General features: G+C 40.8%; 1 protein-coding gene and 1 long non-coding RNA gene across 2 annotated transcripts; one reads left to right on the top strand and one right to left on the bottom strand.

Moving 5' to 3' along the window:
* Positions 1–1683: 1683 nt before the first annotated feature.
* On the top strand, positions 1684–3561 carry LOC128318021 (uncharacterized). The gene is made up of 2 exons (XR_008301454.1): positions 1684–2221; positions 2790–3561. It is a non-coding gene; the product is annotated as an uncharacterized LOC128318021 (long non-coding RNA).
* thbs3a (thrombospondin 3a) lies at positions 3294–21399 on the bottom strand. Its single transcript, XM_026940157.3, has 23 exons — positions 21267–21399; positions 19004–19210; positions 18339–18592; positions 18014–18116; positions 17809–17835; positions 17649–17731; positions 17493–17544; positions 16788–16936; positions 16557–16697; positions 15502–15576; positions 15202–15354; positions 14880–14990; positions 14128–14235; positions 13811–13970; positions 12803–12921; positions 12109–12161; positions 10452–10654; positions 8441–8619; positions 8118–8166; positions 6694–6890; positions 6296–6468; positions 4362–4501; positions 3294–4161 (listed from the first exon to the last, which is right to left on the bottom strand). Exons 1-23 carry the CDS (start codon positions 21358–21360, stop codon positions 4100–4102), a joined length of 2892 nt encoding a protein of 963 aa, XP_026795958.2. The 5' UTR covers positions 21361–21399; the 3' UTR covers positions 3294–4099.
* Between the last annotated feature and the right edge of the window lie 1021 nt (positions 21400–22420).

Here is a 22420-nt window from a genome sequence, read left to right as displayed (position 1 = left end):
ATAGAGAGTCGGACTTGCAACCTGAAGGTTGTGGGTTTGAGTCTCAGGTCTGGCAGGGATTGTAGGTGGGGGGAGTGAATGACCAGCGCTCTCTTCCACCCTCAATACCACGACTGAGGTGAGACCCTTGAGCAAGGCACCGAACCCCCAACTGCTCCCTGGGCGCCGCAGCAAAAAAGGCTGCCCACTGCTCCGGGTGTGTGTACTTGGATGGGTTAAATGCAGAGCACAAATTCCGAGTATGGGTCACCATACTTGGCCACAAGTCACTTCACTTCACTGTGTGTTTCATCCCATTTTATGTACACTCATTGAGCACTTTATTTATTAGGAACACTATACTAATACTGGGTAGGGCGTCACTTTGCTCTCAAAACAGTCTGAATTCTTCATGGAGTGGACTCCACAAGACATTGGAAATATTTCTTTGAAATTCTGGTCCATGCTGACATGATTGCATCACGTAATTCCTGCAGATTTTTCATTCTACAACATTCCAAAGGTGTTCTACTGGATTCAGATCCGGTGACTAGGAAGACCACTGAAGAACACTGAACTCGTTGTCATGTTCATGAAACCAGTTTGAGATGACTTTTGCTTTGTGACATGGTGCATTATCATGCTGAAAGTAGCCATTAGAAGATGGGTAAATTATGGCTGTGAAGGGATGCACATGGTCAGCAACAATAGTCCAACAGGCTTTGGCATTCAAGTGATGAGTGACTGGTATAAATGGGCCCAAAGTGTGCCAGGAAAACATGCCCCACACCATTACACCACCTCCACCAGCCTGGACTATTGACACAAGACAGGTTGGGTCCATGGATTCATGCTGTAGGCACCAAATTCTGACCCTACCATCTGTGTGCCTCAGCAGAAATCGAGATTCATCAGACCAGGCTACATTTTTCTATGTTTTCCATCTTCAGTTGTCCTGTTTTGGTGAGCCTGTGCCCACTGCAGCATCAGCTTTCTGTTATTGGCTGACAGAAGTGAAACTCGACGTGGTCTTCTGCTGTTGTAGCCCATCTGCCTCAAGGTTCAACGTGTTGTGCATTCTGAGATGCTTTTCTGCTCACTACAATTGTACAAAGTAGTTATCTGTGTTACTGCATCCTTTCTGTCAGCTTGAACCAGTCTGGCTATTCTCCTCTGACCTCTCTCATCAACAAGTCGTTTCCACCCACAGAACTGTCACCCTAAAATCTGTGTTTTTTCTTTATTGTACCCATTCTGTGTAAACTCTAGAGACTTTTGTGAGTATAAATCCCAGGAGATCAGCAGTTATAGAAATACTCAAACCAACCCATCTGGCCCCAACAATCATGCCACAGTCAAAATCACTGAGATCACATTTTTTCCTCATTCTGATGGCTGATGTGAACATTACCCGAAGCTGCTGGCCGTAATCTGCATGATTTTATGCACTGCACTGCTGCCACACGATTGTTTGATTAGATAATTGCATGAATGAGCAGGTGTAAAGGTCTTCCTAATAAAGTGCTCAGTGAGTGCATGTAGTATTTTATACTGTTTGGGTCCATATACTATATTTTGACATAATTATTAGTATGACGTTAGGCTGTAGCCACAGGCTTCTTTCTGATTGGATGACGCTGGGAGACAAGGCTGCAGGGACAGGACAGGTGGATGTGTAGCTGTTTGGGATTGAGATGTGCTATAGGCAAGCTGATGTAATATGTAAATATGTAAACAACAGGTTCATCGCGTTGTTAATGGGTTTTCCTGTATCGATTTTAAAAGTTCAGGGCAAACTATTTTCTAGGGCGACTCAGTCACCTGTTAGTGAGTGGATGACGATATTCGCGGTCGGTCTGTTTCACTGGCCATCCTGAGAGCACTCAGAAGTCTGGCTCTGCGTGTGTGTGTCCGCGTGCACGCCTCACTGAGCAGGGCACACTGCGCTTTGTTGGCCGTGGAGGCGGAGCTCGAGCTCGGCACTGAGGTGAAGCTCCGCATGACGGGAGTCGCATTGTGCGCCGAGATTTGGAGGAAAAGGCAGAAAAACGAAAACTCGACACCGAGGAAGCGGAAGAAGGCGAGGAAACGGACTATACTGGAAGGAGGGAGAAGTTCCTCGCTGTATTTCATTAAGCGCATTTGTGTGTGTGTGTGTGTGTGTGTGTGTGTGTAAAAACAAATGGTTTGAAACTAGTAGGGAAGGAAGGCTGCGACAACAACGACCGCTCTATTGTTATGGGTAAGTTACTGTTTTTTTTTGTTTGTTTGTTTGTTTATTCATTCTTGTGTCACGTGTTATTTATGTGATGTGACATGCGAGTTTATTATAGAAAAGTTAACTTTTACTTGGCGAAATTTTGTCAAGCTCTTTAGTAGGCAATGAACTACAACGTATCTAAGCAACCTGTTGTCTAGGAAACGCCCTCGCGGCGTTATTCATTGGTGCTTCATGCCCCGCTTTATATGAGCACACGTGCTCGCTGGATGTTTGAACGAAGGACTCGGCAATGCATAGGAATGTAAACTAAACAACACATGCCATATAAAATGTTAACGTACAAAAAAAAAAGCCTGTTGGGAGCATCCTGTGATGGACTCCGTTCCTGATGCTCCTCCCTGTTGCTCGTTCTCAGTCTAACACAGTGAATAAAACAAACAACCAAAGTTCATTATGCTTTTAAATGTTGCGTCACAAAGTCAAATCTATTATTATATAAAAAAGTCTAAAATGTCTAATAAAGCACATTTGAAAAGTGAAAAGTGTTATGGGCACTCTCCTCCAACTCGTGTGTTTTTGTTGTGTTTAGCGCTGCTCTGCGGTTGGATGGCCACGGTGTGGACAGCGCATGCGCGAACATCATGTTTCCCGCCGGCCGGCAGGTGCGGGACGCGGTGCATTGTTGTAAGATTTCCCGCCAATATTGCACTCGTCCCGGCCTCCCGGAGCGCGAGGACACCGCGAGCCGGTCTGAACTAGTACTGGCCGGATTCATTAACGATGACTGTGGGCGCGTGAGCCACTGCAGAGAAGCGGCGAAAATACTGACTGAAGTTGTGCTGCTGGGATACGAGTTATGGCAGGAAGCTTGGGGTAAACTTGGGGTAAAAAAAAAGAGTAAAAAGAAAAGATTGGGGACAACGTTCTTAAAAATACACTACATTTTTTATAAATTAAAAAATATTAATAATAAAAAAAAACATAGGTTCCATAGAAGGGTTAGAAAACACCTGTAAATGACAGATTCTGACACCCCTACATTAGGCCATACCATTTAGTTACTCAGAAAAAATGTATAAACAATGTTTTTTGTATGTTAAATAGACAGCTAGTCTTGTGGTAGTCTCAGTCTTGCAATTTGAATGAACTTTTATATAATTATGCCTTACAGTTATATGTGTTAGAGTCCCATGGATGTCACTGTAGCCTGTAATCTGCCCTGTGAGTAACTGTCACAATGAATGTAAAGAGTCCTGGTATTGTTTCATATCTGAGGCTATTCACTTTTAATTATATGAATATTTAATGGTGGTCTATTAAACCTGCACATTTTTCATTTTACAATACAGACGGATATTACACAGGATGGCTCCGTAAGTGTTATTCCTGGCAAATCTGTTTCTTATACACTTTAAAGTTGGTTTAATTTGATATTTACAATAATGGGATGACAGATTTACGGCGAGAACTTACCAAGGAAATCTGTCCTAGACGTAAAAGTCAGTGATCATTAACACATGGTCATCTTTACACATTTTCCCTTTCACTTGTTCCCTCACACATCATTACACATGCACGCACACTCACACACACTCTCACACACACAGCTTTTTGCTTTTTACATTGACCTGAGGCACCTCCTTGCTACAACAGTCTCATTCATAGAATAAAAAGTCAGTTGTTGATTTCTCTACATTGATTTAGCCTCTTCAGATATAGAGGGATGTGGTGTCATTTTCTCTCTTTTTGATCTTGTGTTCCCTTTCACACAAGAGCTCAACAGTCTGACTCGTGCACAGTGGCTGGTTGCAGACCCAGAGCAAATGTAGAGACTTCGTGAGTGTTTCTGTATGAAGAGGCAGTGCAGATCAGGGTGGCCAGCTTTGATTCTCCTATTCCTCACACCTGAATGTGCATTAGTACTTGTTTATGCTGTGACTCAAAGTCCTCCGGGACAGTGTCTGTAAAAAGACAGATATAAATATTTTATAAATATTCAGCCATCCTGTAAAGCATCCATAATCCTTATTTGATTATTATTCTATCACTAAAGACTTTTACTTTTGATTCTACTTCTCAGTCACTGCAAATCATTGCATAAAAAATTGGCATTGCACAATTCACCGGATGTTTATCTGAGTGTGTGTTAAGGGTGGGATACCATTGCATCGGTAGCGTAGATTGGACCAGATGATGTTCTCTTGAGAAAAGCAGAAAACTCCAAGCCGACCTCCTCTCATAGACGTGTCAACCACTACATCAGAGTCAGCCACCAATTCCATTCCCTCATAGAGTTTTACTCTGCCATGCACACAAACACATACTTAACTTATAGAATTCTTATTATAAGACATAGCAGTATATTTCACTATCAAGACTGGACTTCATCTGGAGTTCTACAACAAACGGTTTGATTCTGATAAAAAAATAATAATAATTCTAATAATACCAGTTTACAAAGTGCTTTCCAGAACAATACACACAGTGAAGAAAGAAAACCACATGAAAACATACAACAGATTATTAAATGTAATCAAGCAGAAACTAAACAGCTAAAAACAATAAAATCTGAATACGTTCAACCCCCCCCCCCCTTATTATCATCGTTGACGTTATCAACTATTTTATACATTATTACATTGTAAACATCTTACATACTTTTCTTTTTTACATACAATTTTTTAAAATTAAAAAATCTTATAGTCACCCGTGTTGAGGCTTTGTTAGCCAAACCTTACCACTGGCTATACTGTATATTGTGACATATAGCATATTGTAAAAATGTCAAATACTGTGATACAACATTTCTGCAATATTGTCCACCCCTAATACACAGTAATTATCAAGTAATTACTTATTAATATCAGAAATTACTCATTAATTAGATAATACTAAGTATTAGTGGCATTAGACAGTGTGGGTATACAGGTAGTATAGGAATTAGTCAATGAAAAGTGCCGGACAATTACTGCAATACGGCATATCCGTGCTAGAGTTTGGTGAGAGAAAAGCTGTTGGTGCTTAAGGACAGGAGAGAAGAGTCCTGTAGGAGTCTGGAGGATGACGTGATGTTTTAGAGACGCTGGACTGAAGTGTAGTATAGTGTGTGTGTGTGTGTGTGTGTTTAGTTCTATTCACCACTCTAACTGAATACAAAGCAGGTGTTTCTCTGTGTGCCTGAAAGAGCTTGGAATTTCACAGAGAACTGGCTATATACACACAGCAGTCTGACAGAGCTGCCCCCCATTCCCTACTCCCCCATCTGCTGTAAGTAGTAATGTGCAGAAAGGACTGTGACAACTTCTCAAAATCTAAATCCAAATGCCAGCCCTTGCATGTTTTTGTTTTTAAATGTAATTCAGTTATTTGATGTTGGTTAGAAAGTACCATTGCATATACATGCATTAATATATAGCTTACTTATTAATCTCCTATGTCAGGTTTGGCAAACTGTTATTTTCTGAAACACTTGCATTTGGTCAAATTTTGTGTGCTCAAATGAAAAATATATTATACATGAGTATATACTGTATATGTATATAATACATTAAATCACACATGTTCCTTGTTCTGTGTCCTCCCTTTTCCTCACTGTCTCTCCAGCCTGTCCACTACAGTAGTTTCCGTTGGATCTGCATATCAAGAGGCACCAAGGAAATTCTTGCCAAGGATTTCATTGGCATGGCAACCACAACAATGGAAGGCCAGGAGGCCCAACCACTCACTAAAGTCACAGAGGTTTTGGAGGGCTAGGGCTTTAGGAAAAGGGGGGAACGGAACAAAAAAAAATACAAAGACAAGCATCCAGACCCCCATCTTCATGCCCACCAGTGAGGATTTTGTTCACCTCATGTTGGGATCAATGCATCCATTAACTGTATACAGAAGGGCGCCCTCTAATGTTTAAAGAAATGTTTTACAGAATGTGAGGTAATGACAAAATATTTCTGTAGATTGAACAAGTACTAAATAGTAGGAATGAGATGCAGCTGTTAAGATTAGCAATACGACATGGAGAAACTGTAATGGAAATTTAGGTCGAACTTTTTCTATGGGATGCTGGTCTTTACCCTTGCCAGCCTTACATACACTCACCTGATGTAGCCAACCTGGGGCCGGTGACTGAGCTGCCAGCGATAGGAGGTTTTGTCTTTCCAGCCGACGTTGCGTGGGTCTTTCCACAATAACTTCACCTCACCTTCTGTGTCTCCAGTGTGCCACAAAGCGTTACGGAGAAATTCGCCAGGCCCTGTGCGGGACTTTACTGCCTACAGGTGGAGCCAGAAAGCCAAGTGTAAGCCCTTTCCTACATAATCTGAGTATACATTGGTCTGTATAATGGGGTCTCTAATCTACAAACACAATACAACACATTGATGATACAGAAACACATGGGAGAAGCCTGTTAGGTAAAATATATAAAGCTATTTCAATTAAACACTTCCAAACCAATAAAGTTGTGCTGAGCTGGATAGAATTTGATGTATGGCTACCTTGAGCTGTAGGCCAGGCTCAGCCATGGCTCTAAATGGCACAGATTGCCAATAGGTCTGCTCAGTCTGCTTCCACATCACTACATAGAAGCTGGATGAGTCCTGGTACCCGAAGATGAAGCCAGCATAGTCATCATCAGTTACTGTGTTTACATGGAAAGTGCCCTCAAAGTCCACACCGTTAAATGCTGTATAGCCTGAAAAATGAGCGGGGGTGGGGGTGGGGGGTTAGAACAGATGAGCAGAGGATGAGACAACTTTGTGGTTAATTTCCCCTATGTATGAAGACTTTGGGGACATCCTCTGTATGTATATATATATATATATATATATATATATATATATATATATATATATATATATATATACACACGCACATATATACAGCCATAACATTAAAACCACCTGCCTAATATTGTGTAGGTACCCCTTGTGGTGCCAAAACAACTCTGACCCATTAAGGCATGGACTCCACAAGACCTCTGAAGGTGTGCTGTGGTATCTGGCACCAAGACGTTAGCAGCAGATCTTTTATGTCCTGTAAGTTGTGAGATGGGGCCTCCATGGATTGAACTTGTTTGTCCAGCACATCCCACAGATGCTCGATCGGATTGAGATCTGGGGAATTTGGAGGCCAAATCAACACCTTGAACTCTTTGCCATGTTCCTCAAATCATTCCTGAACAATTTATGCAGTGTGCCAGGGTGCATTATCCTGCTAAAAGCCACTGCCATTAGGGCATACTTTTGCACTGAAGGGGTGTACTTGGTCTGCAACAATGTCTAGGTAGGTGGTACGTTTCAAAGTAACATCCACATGAATGCCAGGACCCAAGCTTTGCCACCAGAACATTGCCCAGAGCATCACACTGCCTCTACCAGCTTGCCTTCTTCCCATAGTGCATCCTTGTGCCATCTCTTCCCCAGGTAAGCAGCGCACACGCACCCGGCCGTCCACGTGATTCATCAGACCAGGCCACCTTCTTCCATTGCTCCATGGTCCAGTTCTGATGCTCACATGCCCATTGCAGGTGTTTTTGGTGGTGGACATGGGTCAGCATGGGCTGTCTGACCGGTCTGCAGCTTCTCTGACCCAGTCGTCTAGCCATCACAATTTGGCCCTTGTCAAAGTCGCTCAGATCCTTATGCTTGCCCATTTTTGCTTCCAACAAATCAACTTCGAAAACTCACTCTTCACTTGCTGCCTAATATATCCCACCCCTTGACAAGTGCCCTTATAAAGAGATAATAATGTTATTCATTTCACTTGTCAGTGGTTTTAATGTTATGGCTGATCGGCGTATAGTGTATATGTTATGGTTTGTGCACCAGCTGCATGATTGTGGCTAATTTTAGCAGCACTAAAACTACCAATGTGAGCAATCAACTGGTGTTTAAATGCTGAGTTTTGAAAGGGGACCTACCAACTGCCAATCCAGGGTCACTGTTCATCGTCTGAACAATCTCCATACCCTGAAATGTCACAATAATCAATAAGGATTTTTTTCACACATTAGCAACTATGTGAGTATTCTTTACTAAAGTGAAATTCATACAGTTAATTCATGTACATTGCAAATCCATGTGCTTTTGCAAACTAGTTAAAATGCACTAGTTAAAATTTGGTTAAGGCTTTGGTTGAATTAACTGTGTACTTTGTCTGTCAAATGGTTAAAAGTGTATTATTCTCCATGAAATCAGATCAGCACAAAAGCACAACACTATAGAAATTATCTGCCAGGCTGACCTGGTTAAGCACCACCCAGTTAGGATCAATTTGGGCATCACCCTCAGGGTCCAGTATGACAGTCTGATAGGCTCTGAAGTCTGTAAGCGTGACCTCAGAACTCTCTGGACACACGTCAATCAAATCCAGTACTGCATCATTGTCAAAGTCATTCTCACATACGTCTCCAACACCATTACCTGGGGAGATGGGGAGAAATATAGTAAAAAATGGGGTTGGACTTTAATATTTTAATAAGAGAGTGCAAAATATTAAAACCTTAGAATCATAACAATCTATCTCACTTTTTTATTTTGCAAAAATGAGCTAATGTGTACTGTTTTTTACATGCCACTGAATATATGTGATACATTTTACAAAAAATTTGCTTTAAGTTATAAAATTAAAGAATTGACAAGTTGTATCTGTTTTGACCTTATTGACCAAAGAATTCTCATTCTTATCCCTGGTTCTTATTCTTATCTTCTTGTAATCTTATCCCTGGTCATAAACAGGTAACTACATGTTTTTTATTTTTTTTGGAAAGACTGAGTGGGTTTCTCAGCCCTGTAGATGTATACAGATAATATATATATATATATATATATATATATATATATATATATATATATACACTATATTACCAAAAGTATTCGGTCACCCATCCAAATGATCAGAATCAGGTGTCCTAATCACTTGGCCTGGCCACAGGTGTATAAAATCAAGCACTTAGGCATGCAGACTGTTTTTACAAACATTTGTGAAAGAATGGGCCGCTCTCAGGAGCTCAGTGAATTCCAGCGTGGAACTGTCATAGGATGCCACCTGTGCAACAAATCCAGTTGTGAAATTTCCTCGCTCCTAAATATTCCACAGTCAACTGTCAGCTTTATCATAACAAAATGGAAGAGTTTGGGAACAACAGCAACTCAGCCACGAAGTGGTAGGCCACGTAAACTGACGGAGAGGGGTCAGCGGATGCTGAAGCACATAGTGCAAAGAGGTCGTCGACTTTCTTCACAGTCAATTGCTACAGAGCTCCAAACTTCATGTGACCTTCAGATTAGCCCAAGTACAGTACGCAGAGAGCTTCATGGAATGGGTTTCCATGGCCGAGCAGCTGCATCCAAGCCACACATCACCAAGTGCAATGCAAAGCGTCGGATGCAGTGGTGTAAAGCACGCCGCCACTGGACTCTAGAGCAGTGGAGACGCGTTCTCTGGAGTGATGAATCACGCTTTTCCATCTGGCAATCTGATGGACGAGTCTGGGTTTGGAGGTTGCCAGGAGAACGGTACATTTCGGACTGCATTGTGCCGAGTGTGAAATTTGGTGGAGGAGGAATTATGGTGTGGGGTTGTTTTTCAGGAGTTGGGCTTGGCCCCTTAGTTCCAGTGAAAGGAACTTTGAATGCTTCAGGATACCAAAACATTTTGGACAATTCCATGCTCCCAACCTTGTGGGAACAGTTTGGAGCGGGCCCCTTCCTCTTCCAACATGACTGTGCACTAGTGCACAAAGCAAGGTCCATAAAGACATGGATGACAGAGTCTGGTGTGGATGAACTTGACTGGCCTGCACAGAGTCCTGACCTGAACCCGATAGAACACCTTTGGGATGAATTAGAGCGGAGACTGAGAGCCAGGCCTTCTCGACCAACATCAGTGTGTGACCTCACCAATGCGCTTTTGGAAGAATGGTCAAAAATTCCTATAAACACACTCCTCAACCTTGTGGACAGCCTTCCCAGAAGAGTTGAAGCTGTAATAGCTGCAAAAGGTGGACCGACATCATATTGAACCCTATGGGTTAGGAATGGGATGGCACTTAAGCTCATATGTGAGTCAAGGCAGGTGACCGAATACTTTTGGTAATATAGTGTATATCAACCACAAAGTTGTTGATTATACTAGCCATTTAGTTAAAGCTTAAGAGTACCAGCAGCACAGAAAACAGATTGTCAGGAATGTTAAGTTGTGATGATCATGATTAAAAACACCAGTGCAAACAACCATGAAAAGAGTTCTTTACCATCTGAATCTTTCTGGTTTGGATTGGGAATAAGCCGGCAGTTATCAGGACCGAGTCCTATCGCAGTCTCAGTGTCAGGAATTCCATCATTGTCATCATCATCATCACAGTCGTCTCCAATACCATCGTTATCCGAGTCAAGCTGAGAGCTGTTGGGGATGTCGGGGCAGTTGTCTCGACTGTCTTGGTGTCCATCCCCATCACTGACCAAACAACCATACAAACATAAATATATATACATATACAATAGGAATGTAACCAAATATGAATATATTATGTGGAAAGGTTCATATGGCATCTGGTTGAGATTAGAGGCGTGCATCTGTACTGGGATCATGTAGGGTAGAGGACAGACATGAAGCTTACAGGGCAAAAAAAGACCACATTAATTAAACTGACCATGAACAATGCATTTACAGCATTCATTAATCTTTTGTAACTGCCTGGTCAGGGTGGTTTAAATTAGGCTACTACATTGTTTAAGGCAATATTTTGGGAAATAAAACCAACTAAATTTGTTAGAAAATGTAACAGGCAGGTATACAACAAAATATATAACAAAAATAATAACAGTATGGGCCAGATTTTTTTTTTAAAGCAGCTATACAGATGGCAATGGCAGTGGCAATGTATTACACCCCTAATATACAGTTCAAGGCAAAGGTTTGTATCCCTCATGGTTTTTGAATTGAAAAAAGAAAATGCACTTGTATTTCACAAATTATTTACAAAACGTCACAAATGAAATGTAAGTGCAACAAACCAAAATATAAATCAAAATCCACAGAAAAAAATTGTTTGAAAAGAAGACTTGCCATGACCTAAGCCTCCAGACCTGATCTAAAGAAGACAATGTAAGCCTGTGTATGTATAAATCTGGCAGATTTATATTGTTCTTGATAGAAATGTCAAGAACAATGGGCAAAGAAGCTTGGCCAAGCATTCTCCATTAACCTCTCTGATCAACAACTGAACTGCTAATTACTGGATGTTTTTTCTGTATTGCACCATTCTGAGTAAACTCTCTGAGTCTGAGACTGTTGTGTGTGAAAATCCCAAGAAATTAGAAGTTATAGAAATAGTCAAACCAGCCCGTCTGGCACCAACAATCATGACATTGTCAAAATAACTGAGATCACATTTTTCCCCATTCTGATGGTTGATGTGAACATTAGCTGAAGCTGCTGGCCCGTATCTGCATGACTTTATGCACTGTACTTCTGCCAGACGATTGGTTGATTAGATAGTTGCCTGAATGAGTAGGTGTACAGGTGTTCCTAATAAAGTGTGTGTAGATGAGAGAGGATACAAAAGAGGTGCACCCAGGATAGGTCCTGCATCCACTGTGACCCTGACCATGTAAAGCAGTAACTGAAGATGAATGAAAGAATGATAAGAAACATCTGCAAAATGTAACACACTAACCTTGTTACTGATATAAATTACAATTGTCTTCTTCAGTATGCCCTAGGGGTATGCAAACATTTGCACTCCTCTGTAGAGTACCAAAATATTACCATCAAAGCACATTACAGAAATATGTGACAGACTGTACAGCAGGCAAAAAGTCTGAGGTCTAGGTGGCGCCAGAGTAATACATAATGTTCATTACACTGCACATGAATTAAAGCTAGTGTGTGCGTATGTTTAAACTTACGAGTCCTGGTTGGTGTCACACACATCTCCTACCAGGTCATTATCTATGTCAGTCTGCAAGGATATAAGTAGCATTATGTTAGCATTTTCTTAGCACTTGAATTGGACTCAAATTACAAACAGCAAATAATCCCAGTGAGTAAAGACCATTGACTGATCAAAAACTAAAACAAGTCCTTTAAAATTTAGAATTCTAGATTTTTAGAGAGTTTTTTTTTTTTTTTAACACAACAGAAAAAGGGCAGTGGTGGCTCAATGGTTAATGCTCTGGGTTACTGATCAGAAGGTTGGGGGTTCAAGCTACCACTGTTGGGCCCTTGGCTATCTCTACTCCAGGGGTGCTGTATCATGACTGACCTGGCACTCTGACCCCAGCTTCCAAACAAGCTGGGATATGCATAGAAAAGAACTTCACTGTGCTGTAATGTATATGTGACAAATAAAGGCTTCTTCTCTAAACACATACAAAACAGTTACTATCAACTTATGCACAGCAATAATACAGATGGAAAAATTAAGTTTTGATCATAATGCAATCTGTCTGGTACAAACAAACCAGACATTACCCACCCAGTGAGTACTACTGCCAGGACTACTGGAATTTTTAAACTCCAACAGAGAACTAAACTAGTCCTTTTTAATTGCTTAAACTGAGACATTAGACCTTAGAATGGTGCTTTGTAAACTCTGAGGACCTGCATGGGGTTGTTCATCTCAGGGCAGCTGTCACAGGCATCTCCCACTCCATCGTGATCCCGGTCTGTCTGCATAGGGTTGGGCACTTTGGGACAGTTATCCAGCACATTCTGAACACCTGCAGTGCATGCAGACACACACGTCAGACATGCAGTCTCAAACACATTACAGCTGAAGGACATGCGTAGATACAAAAGTAGTGTGATTACATTTCTTGAAAACTAATCATATGCTTACTTTGGCCCCAAAACTAATATTATCCAGTACCTTGACTTAATCCTAACCCTAACCTAAAAACAAACTTCAATTACTGCCACTTTGATCTATTTTTACATGTTTAACAGCTTCCTACATTACCCACGATGCCATTCAGCTACCTGCTGATACTGTTGCCAGTGGGAATTAGCGCTCCCTTCATCTCTAGCTAAAGACAGCAATTACCCAATGTATTTTAGTCTTTTAGTCTGTCCAGCTCTCTCACCTCCTCATCTGTATACTCTTCTCAAACAGATCAGGTTCCAAAGCTCTAACTTTCATACTAATATAATCAATGCTATCAAACTCGTTATCATGGAGATCGCTAACTAGCTGAACTGAGTCTCTGCAGTAGCTTACCTGCATCCTATAACTACACTGCATTCTGGAACTTTGAGTTTAACATTTACTGATTTCTACACTGCATTTCTCATTAATATGACATTGAACATTGCTGGAAATCGGTGTGTGAGAAAAGAAACTTGACCATTATTATTTATCTATGAGATCATTTTTTTCATTTATTAAACACCATTGTAACTGTGCTAGCAATGTCCTCCTATGATGTCAGCACAGCAGACAATTGCTAATTTCTCACAGAAACAACAAAAATACACCAACAACCAACAAATTAGCACCAGAATCCCTAATCACATCATACTAATTTCATTATAAACATATTTAATGTGTATTTATGGTGATGTTTTACTTTAATCCAGGGGAGTTGACAGAGACACAGGAATTATACTGACCGTCTCCATCAATGTCTTGGTCACAGGCATCGCCCTCTCCATTGTTGTCTGTGTCTTTCTGGTCAATGTTGGGCACATTGGGACAGTTGTCACATGCATCACCAAAGGAGTCTGTGTCTGAGTTCTGTTGGTCTTTATTAGGTACCAGCCGGCAGTTGTCCTAAAACAAGGTGATTAGGGGAAACAAGCATTTATGCATAACCTATGCATGGACATGTTATGCTGTATGTCACACTGTCAGTAAGTAAACTTGGCATAGATAAATATAGAGGTGTTTTAATGACAGAATAGTCATATAATGAGCTCCATTGTTATACCTCCACATTCTTAATGCCGTCGCCATCAGCGTCCTCATCACACTGGTCACCTATGCCATCATTATCTGCGTCCTCCTGGCCTGAGTTTGGTGTGTGTATACAGTTATCCTGTATAAGAATGATAATGGACATACCAAAATAGACACATACATAGGTGTGAGAAATATATGCGAAATCATATGGAGTGTTCTTTATATTATGACAAAGTATGAACTGTTTAAAAATGTTACAGTGTGGTTGAAAAAAGGTAAACAATTGCTAAATACATAAAAGCAAATCATTAGAATCAGAACTGTATATTAGGTTTGTTGGTGTGCTGTAGCAAAAAAAGAGTAATTAATCCCTACTAACTCTATATAGAATTAGAGATACACAGAGATAAAATGTAAGACATTTAAATAGACTACAATTTCCAGGAGCAGAAGGACACAAAATGTATTTAGATGGACCTATGTATGCCAGTAAATACATCCGCTGCTCACATACTTAATTATATAGCAGTTAATCATCCTTTGAGGAAAGTGGTTGGGTCATTCCTGGGAATTAAACACAGAGTCCCAGTTTGTGGATACTTCTTTGCAAATTGCACCACTTACAAGCCAGAAGGAAACGAAACCGACAACTTGTTGTAATTAATACATCATCCATGATGATTTTCAATTGAGTATGAGAAATATGAGAAATTCAAATATGTAAAAAGTGATATACTGTAGTACAGGCTATGTAATGTAGGCTAGGTGATGAGTTCAAACCTGTTTGCAGTGCTTGTTATTGTCCATGCAGGGTAGAGCACGATCAGGGTAGCCATCAATATCTGTGTCTATACCACATGTTTTCCCGTTACCAGCCCAGCCAACATTACACTGAAAAACACAGAACAGATATAAGACATAAGAATAGTACACACACATCCTCAATCAGACCATACATTCAACAAAAAAGTCCAAGTAAACATAATCATGAATTAAGAAGGCACAATAAAACTTGCATGTTCCTAGAATGAGGCCTCATTTGAAACAAACGTGATGTTTTTACCCATTTATAAGGTTAAAGTGATATTAGCTGTTAGCATACCGCGCAGGACACGTCCCCGTTCCTCTCAATGATACAGTGAGCATGGGAGTGACATGGGTTAAAGTCAAGTGTTGCACAGGATTTCCGAGGAAAACAGCCTGCCGTCTGATTTCCCACATAGCCAGCTTTGCACTGCCCACATTTAAACGACCCCTGAGAGAAAATGAGGAAGAGAGTGTGTGTAAAGTGAATTGGAGGTTTCTTGGCACTTCACTGTATTCCAGCTGACTTCATCGAAGCTTCCCATGTGTTATTAGGGAATTGGGCTGCTGAGGTCTAAATAAGAGCCATAATACTTACAATGGTGTTTATGCAGACAGAATTGGCTGTGCATGCATTGGCAACTTCCACACATTCATCTATGTCTAGACATTCCTGTGAAGGAAAAACCCATCAGATAAAACAGCATTGTGACAGCTATCATGTAAATACAATATCCTCTATGCCTATCATTGTCAGTTCGCAGTTCTCCCCATTACATGACAGCTACTGGGAGGGAGAAGGCTAGCATGGTGAAGCCACCAGATTTTTTTCAAACTGCCACTCACACAATGTCAGTAACTGCCCTTTCCCATATACATAAGCTCAAAGATCCCTATGATTAGCTAGTGTTGTCCTGATTAACAGGGGAGACAGTAATGACATTCTTCTTTCCTAGAAAGCAGAGCAAATTATGCTTTCTTGGGCCCCCTAGGCATAGATGGTGGTAGCATCATCAGGATTCGAACTGACAATCTCCCTGTGATAGGATGAATGCTTTTGTGCCACTCAGGAGCCCAAGACAGATTATGTAATTATGTAGTCATGTATTATGTGAGTAGAGTTGCCACCTTTTCAACATGCTAAAACTGGACACACTATGCCCTAACACTCAACGTCAAAATTTCATTAGACACACCCCTAATGTTTCTTCCAACTGTAATTTGCATTTGGCCATGCCACTGTCAGCAGAACTATCTTGTACTTCAAAACAAGCTTGTAGAATTCAGCACAAGAATCTAAAATTAAATCAAATGCAGATTTCTTCCTTGACAATACTCTGACATTTTTTTTCTTTTCACTTCTTTTTGGGGATTTCTTCCTTTTGCACTTCTCCTGCATATTTTAGACAGACACTGTGACTTGTAGCAGCTCTCTGTATGATTGGCAGTTGCTTTAAAATAAGTGCCAATTATACAAAATGGCACAATTGGCATAGAAATTTTCAGTGGGATGGGGAAGTGGGGAGTGACAAAAGAACTGTCCAGTATGATTTCGTTGCTTGTTTTTTCCTACTGGACATAAGGACACAGCTTGAAAACCAGGTGGGTGGCAACCCTATATATATAAGTGTGATTGTGTGTCCTAGTGAGCACCTGTTTGTGGTTCCTGGCGTATTCCAGACCAACCCCTAAGACAGGTTTCCCCCAATATCCAGGTGGGCAGGGCTCACATCTGAAGCCCTTTACTGTGTTTACACATGCACTTGGAGAGTAGCAGGGCTGAGCCAGTGAGCACTGAGAGAAAGGCAGAAAGAAAACACAAGTATATGCATGCCTTGTATTTATATATTCCAGTGTTTGTTTTTATTATAGCAACAGACTCACTTCGTCAAGGTCTTGACAGTGGGTGCCATTGCCGGTCATCCCTTCAGGACAGGGCCCACAGCGGTATCCTGGGAACTCAAAAGTCTCCATGCAGGGAACGCCCTTAAAGCAGGGGTTGGGCTGACAGCGGGAACGAGGCTCACTGAACCCTAAACAACACATCACAAAAAAGAAAAAGAAAATGCTACAATACTCCAATGTTTTTTTCCCCCCTGATTGCTTAACTTTGCCATTTCTAGTCGGTTTAAAATGATACATTTATTAGCATGTTATATTATTGCAAGCAGTACTCACAAATACAAATGTGACATGGTTGTCACTTCAGGATTAAAACATCCTCAAATTTAACTGTCTACTGTTCACACTGATAGCACTCGAGAATGCTTGTTCTTTTTTGCCACTTTTCTTTTAAATGTAAGATCAGACTACTTCTCTACCTACACAGTTGGTGTTGAAAAAGCTAGTTTCATGCAGTGTCTAATATATCGTTCTTTTTTTCCCCACTGATAGAAGTTAAAAGTAGAAGTAAGATTATTTACCTATGAAAATAATTTGCCATGTTATAAACTAGTTTCAGTTTACTGCTTTATAATGTGACTTTTCCCAGTCGCTCAATTCAGAACAGAGAGTTGGGTCAAATTAAGTAACTCAAAGTAAATCTAGTTTCATTGGTTCCCTGGAGCGAGCTGGGCAGAGAAGACTTACCGCACACTTGGCACTCCAGTATGGTATTCCTAATGAGAGACATCTCCTTCACCTACAATAGGCAGAGAGATATGCACACCCACACACAGTCAAAACACAGCAAAAATAACAGACATTTATCATGATCCACACTTAAACACACACACACACACACACCTGCTCTCTGATATCTTCTCGAAGCTCACCCAGGATCTGATTAAAGATAATGAGCTGTCCAATCAGAGCTTTGGTGTGATCACCTGTGACCAACAAACATAATTCTTTATTATATGCACCCACAAATACAGATGTTCTATAGTTGGTTTATAGCACTCACCAAGGATGGAGTTCACTTCCCCATTTACTGTGAATGGAAGCAAAGGCAGAGATGCAAATTTATAAAAACAGAATACATGAAAGAATAGCCCTAGAATTCACTACATTCATTAATACTTTGAGACTATCTTAGAATACACAAACATAATTAAAATCAATATTATTGGATGTTTCATTAGCCAGCTGTGTATCTGATGGTGTGTTACCTATATTGTATGAGGAGGAGTCACCCTGAAAAGGGCAGCCAGTGAGAGCACCTGCACTAGCTACAGTCCCCCCGAGTGCTAGTTTTAGGCTCTCCACTGATCCCTGTAACCAAACACAAACATTCTCAAACACATAGAAATATCCCTAATTTACTCACTCAAGTTGCCCTTCTCTCACAGGTTCAATTCAAAATAGAAATGTGGGCCAAATCAAGAAACTTTAACCAACCTAGTCAAAACTCTCTGTTGTACATGACCACAACACTTGTTGATCATCATGTTATGAGAGAACAAGTAAAACGGTGTCTGAGCAAAGCTACTATACCTGAAGCCGAGCATATGCCTTGTAGCCATTTCTTATCTCCACCAACTCCGCCTCTGCAGGCAGGGCGACCAGTGGTGGCAGGCGTTGGGCGGAGTCAGCCAGGCGGCAGTTGACATAAAGCTCAAGGCTGAGGTTTTCTCTTTGCAGACCACCTATGCGGAGGATGATGGACTGAGCACGCCCGTCTGCCAAGTTAGAGCTTTGCAGATTTACTGTGTGCAGCTTGCCATCCTCGCGAACATACCGCACAAGAGCTGTCAGAACAGTAACATCATTATTACAAACTTTATTATCAGTGAACCTAAACGGTGACATCACTGATATTATAAATTGGTTAGTAATAATCCAAAGATTATAGTGCAGTTAACACACTTATTATGTTATTAAGGGTGATTTATGCAATGCAGTGGGGCGTTTGTGGTAGGTAAAAGAACGTTGATGTATTTGTATGTGTATAGTAACAGAGTATTAAGACTACCCTCTGGTGACCTCAGTATTGGGTCTTTTTTAGTGGAACAGTTCAAGCATTGTTCTCATAGCCTGGCAGTCTCAGTAATGCATTGCTCTGGTTTCTCCTGCCATCTTGCAGCACTATACAGACAGCAGCACCCTGCTCAAGACTGCCATCACATCATGTTTAGATTTACTCTTATGTTTAAAAGTACCTTTGTTGATTTTGCCCATTATGGCAAGCTCCAGGTACTTTTTATTGTCCTGCTTATTGTAGAAGCCGAGTAGCACTCCTCCAAGTTTGGGTGGCAGGCGGAAGGTAGAGACGATGTAGAGATCACTGAGAGTCTTCAGTGCTCCAGACAGCTTTTCCACTGCAGCCACATTCTGCTTGACATCCTGCAGAGCCAACAGGTCTATCACTGAAATATAGGAAGGATGGATTTTAGTGCTTAAGCAGGCATTTGCACCTAATACACAATTATGATAATTTAATAATTTCAAGGAACATTCCAAGACTTTTCCAATTTTCTTTTTATGTTTTTTTTTTGCTCTTTCTAATTTTGAGCCCCATATACACACTCATTCTAGATTTGAAAGTTTTTTTTTTCTTTTGCATATATTGAATTGCATTTTCATGCACGTTTTGATCTCCAAACTATAAACAGCTCTGTAACCTGTGAAAGCTTAGGATATATTATTTGCTTATTTTGGATATTCCTAAAATATAAGTGTGATATACAGCTCCCCTGTGTCTGGTTTTTAACTCCTTAATTCCTTGCAATACAATAAAAATAATTAAATGTGAAGGGTGTTGTGAGACATAAGAATGTAATTGCAACTTTCCATTCAAAATACAACAGTAGTTTTACCATCTAGCAAGCAGAAATACTCCCTTACAAGGTAAGTGCTTTTTTTTTTGCCTGAACCACTGTCCCCTGTGTATGGGCCTGTTGTGGAAAGTACAGAGTTTTTTTTTTTTAACATTTCCAAGCCCACTGCCCAAAGAATCTATAAACAACATATCCTCCACAATTGCAGAATAAAGTAATGAGAAAAATCAGGAAATATTTCCTTCCGTATAGCACCATGGAAATATCAGTGCACTTTTAACAACAAATGTACACACAAACATTACATACATACTATTTACCCCACCATGAAACCAACTATTTTTAACTTTTATTTTATTTACAGCAATATTTAGGTAATTGCAAGTGTTAACCAGTTGCCTCCACTTTGACAAAAGCATTATCAACCATATAAGCGCTAATCTGAGTATGTATCTCGGACAAGTGTCACATTTACACCATTTTGGTGCCTGATTAAGTAGCAGCTTAAAGACCCCTGCTGCCTTCCAACTGCTCTCCCCTTAGTCATTTCTGACATATTGACCCACTTACTATCAAAATGTTTATGCAATGGCTTGTGGCAAGCCAGCAGTACTGCAGCCAGGACAAGGCTCTGTGTGTGTCTGAGATAAAGACAGAAGGAAATAATGAACCAAGGAGACAGTACACGGGTCTAGGGTAGTGGGAAATCTCTGAGCCTCTGTGTCGTCTCACTCTGTGTTCATGCTCCTTTAGGTCACCACATAGATGCAGATGGATGAAAAATCAAAGGAAATCCCACCCTGTTATCCACCGCCTGAGAAAGCTGCAAAGGGCTTCAAAGGTATATGAGCTAAGATATCTAGAATATGTCAAAGACATATGTGTGGAGATGCATAAAGTATTCCTGAAATGCATGATATGTGTACTACTACTACTACTACTACTACTAAGAATAATAATTTCTCCTCGTGTTATACTTTTCATGAACCTACATGCTTTGAAAAGTTCTTGCTTTCTCAAGGGGTCCTATCTGGAAACTTTTCAGAAAGGGAAACCCTCTGTTGTAGGTTATAACCTACAATAACCTTTTACTCACTTGGTGTGCAGACAAAACAGAACATTGTTTCTGTTATTTTCTGAAGTTTTTATTTGATGACATGATTCATTGGAACAACCACAGCTGTAATGTCTGAGGTTGTTGAGGATGCCCAGAGCACGCAAAGAAAAATGTGGCATTTTTAGAAATGTATTTATTTATTTTTTGCAGTTTCATATTACAGCCTTCTGTGATGTCAATATTGCAAAGGTCAACAAAGGATATATTGTGTAACCCTATGATAGACATGTGCAGACACATGTGATAATGTATCAGAGCAATTAGAAAAATGTATTTATCACATGCACTCAGTTATGTTTTAGTGAGGCTTTGGCTTTAGAACAAACTTGTTAAACATGTGAATCACTTCTTCCATTTTTGTCAGCTTAAATCATACAGAAGCCCTACATCTGTCTCCTGTGCTTATTATAGCAAGCAGCTAGACATAGTAAACTGGTTTTTTTAGAACAGAAAGGCTGTTTTTGTTTAAATCATTTAAGCATGTAATAGAACAACACCTAAGACAGACTGATGGAGTAATAGTGATACCTTGCTTGTCTTGTTTCTCCAGAGGTTCACACAAGCAGGAGATCTGCATCATGGTCAATACAATCCAGACTGGCACAGATCGCATTGCACCCATATTCTTGGATAAAGCGTGACAAGAAAAACAGGCTAATCTCCAGTGGAAGAAAAAAAATAATAAAATGAGTTATAAAACTGAGAAGTTTTCCTTATCAGACAGGGGGGAAGCTGCGCGTGCCGCGTTCAGAGCGCGCTCCTTCCGACCAACTGGCTCGTGCACTCAGAGAGAGAGAGAGAGAGACTGAGTGAGAGAGAGAGAGAGGGAGAGAGAGAGAGAGAATGAGAGAGGGAGAGAGAGAGAGACTGAGAGAGGGAGAGAGAGAGAGAGAGACAGTCCAATTAAGCGCGCGCGGCGGTGGGTTTGTGTCGGTCAATTAACAGCGGTGGACTTTATGAGTCACTTTACTGATTCGGTTCTTTCGAGTGACCTGATTAAGTGAACATCCAGAAATACTGTGTGTTATCTCAGCCCACATCCACGGCTTCATAACGTCACTTTGTCTATAATAGCACATGTATATGAAAGAACTACCAAAGAGCTACCATGTGTGTGATAAGATACACTGTATGGCCAGGGGTATGTGGACACCTGACCATTACACCCATATGTGGTTCTTCCCCAAACTGTTGCCGCAAAGCTGGAAGCACACTATCGTATAGGATGTCTCTGTATGCTGTAGCATTACAGTTTTCCTTCACTGGAACTAAGAGGATCAAACCTGTTCCAGCATGACAATGTCCCTGTGCACAAAGCGAGCTCCATGATGACATGGTGTGTGAAGGTTGGAGTGGAAGAACTTGAGTGACCTGCACAGAGCCCTGACCTCAACCCCACTGAACACCTTTGGGATGAACTGGAACACTGACACCAGGCCTCCGCGCCTGATATCAGAGCCTGACCTCACTAATGCTCTTGTAGCTGAATGTACAGAAATCCCCACACCCATGCTCCAAAATCTAGTGGAAAGCCTTCCCAGAAGAGTGGAGGCTGTTATAGCTGCAAAGAGGGAGACCAACTGCATATGTTGCAGTGAAACCGATGGATAGAAGTAACATGGTCTATCAAACATGGTTTGCTAATCGGTTCAGGTTAACTGAGACAGACTGGCTTTTCCAAT

This window comes from Pangasianodon hypophthalmus, chromosome 1 (genome assembly GCF_027358585.1).
Source record: "Pangasianodon hypophthalmus isolate fPanHyp1 chromosome 1, fPanHyp1.pri, whole genome shotgun sequence".
Lineage (NCBI taxonomy): Eukaryota > Metazoa > Chordata > Actinopteri > Siluriformes > Pangasiidae > Pangasianodon > Pangasianodon hypophthalmus.
Note: the sequence above shows the minus strand (reverse complement) of the source record. Positions and strands in the feature narration are given on the sequence as shown.

What these genes read in the sequence shown, in the direction of transcription:
- thbs3a (XM_026940157.3), bottom strand. Translation starts at nt 21,360, where the DNA reads ATGGGTGCAATGCGATCTGTGCCAGTCTGGATTGTATTGACCATGATG. An exon ending in GGAAGTGAACTCCATCCTTG is followed by an intron (nt 17,732 to 17,808) that starts GTGAGTGCTATA and finishes TGTTGGTCACAG; the next exon opens with GTGATCACACCAAAGCTCTG. An exon ending in ACGCCAGGAACCACAAACAG is followed by an intron (nt 15,577 to 16,556) that starts GTGCTCACTAGG and finishes TTTCCTTCACAG; the next exon opens with GAATGTCTAGACATAGATGA.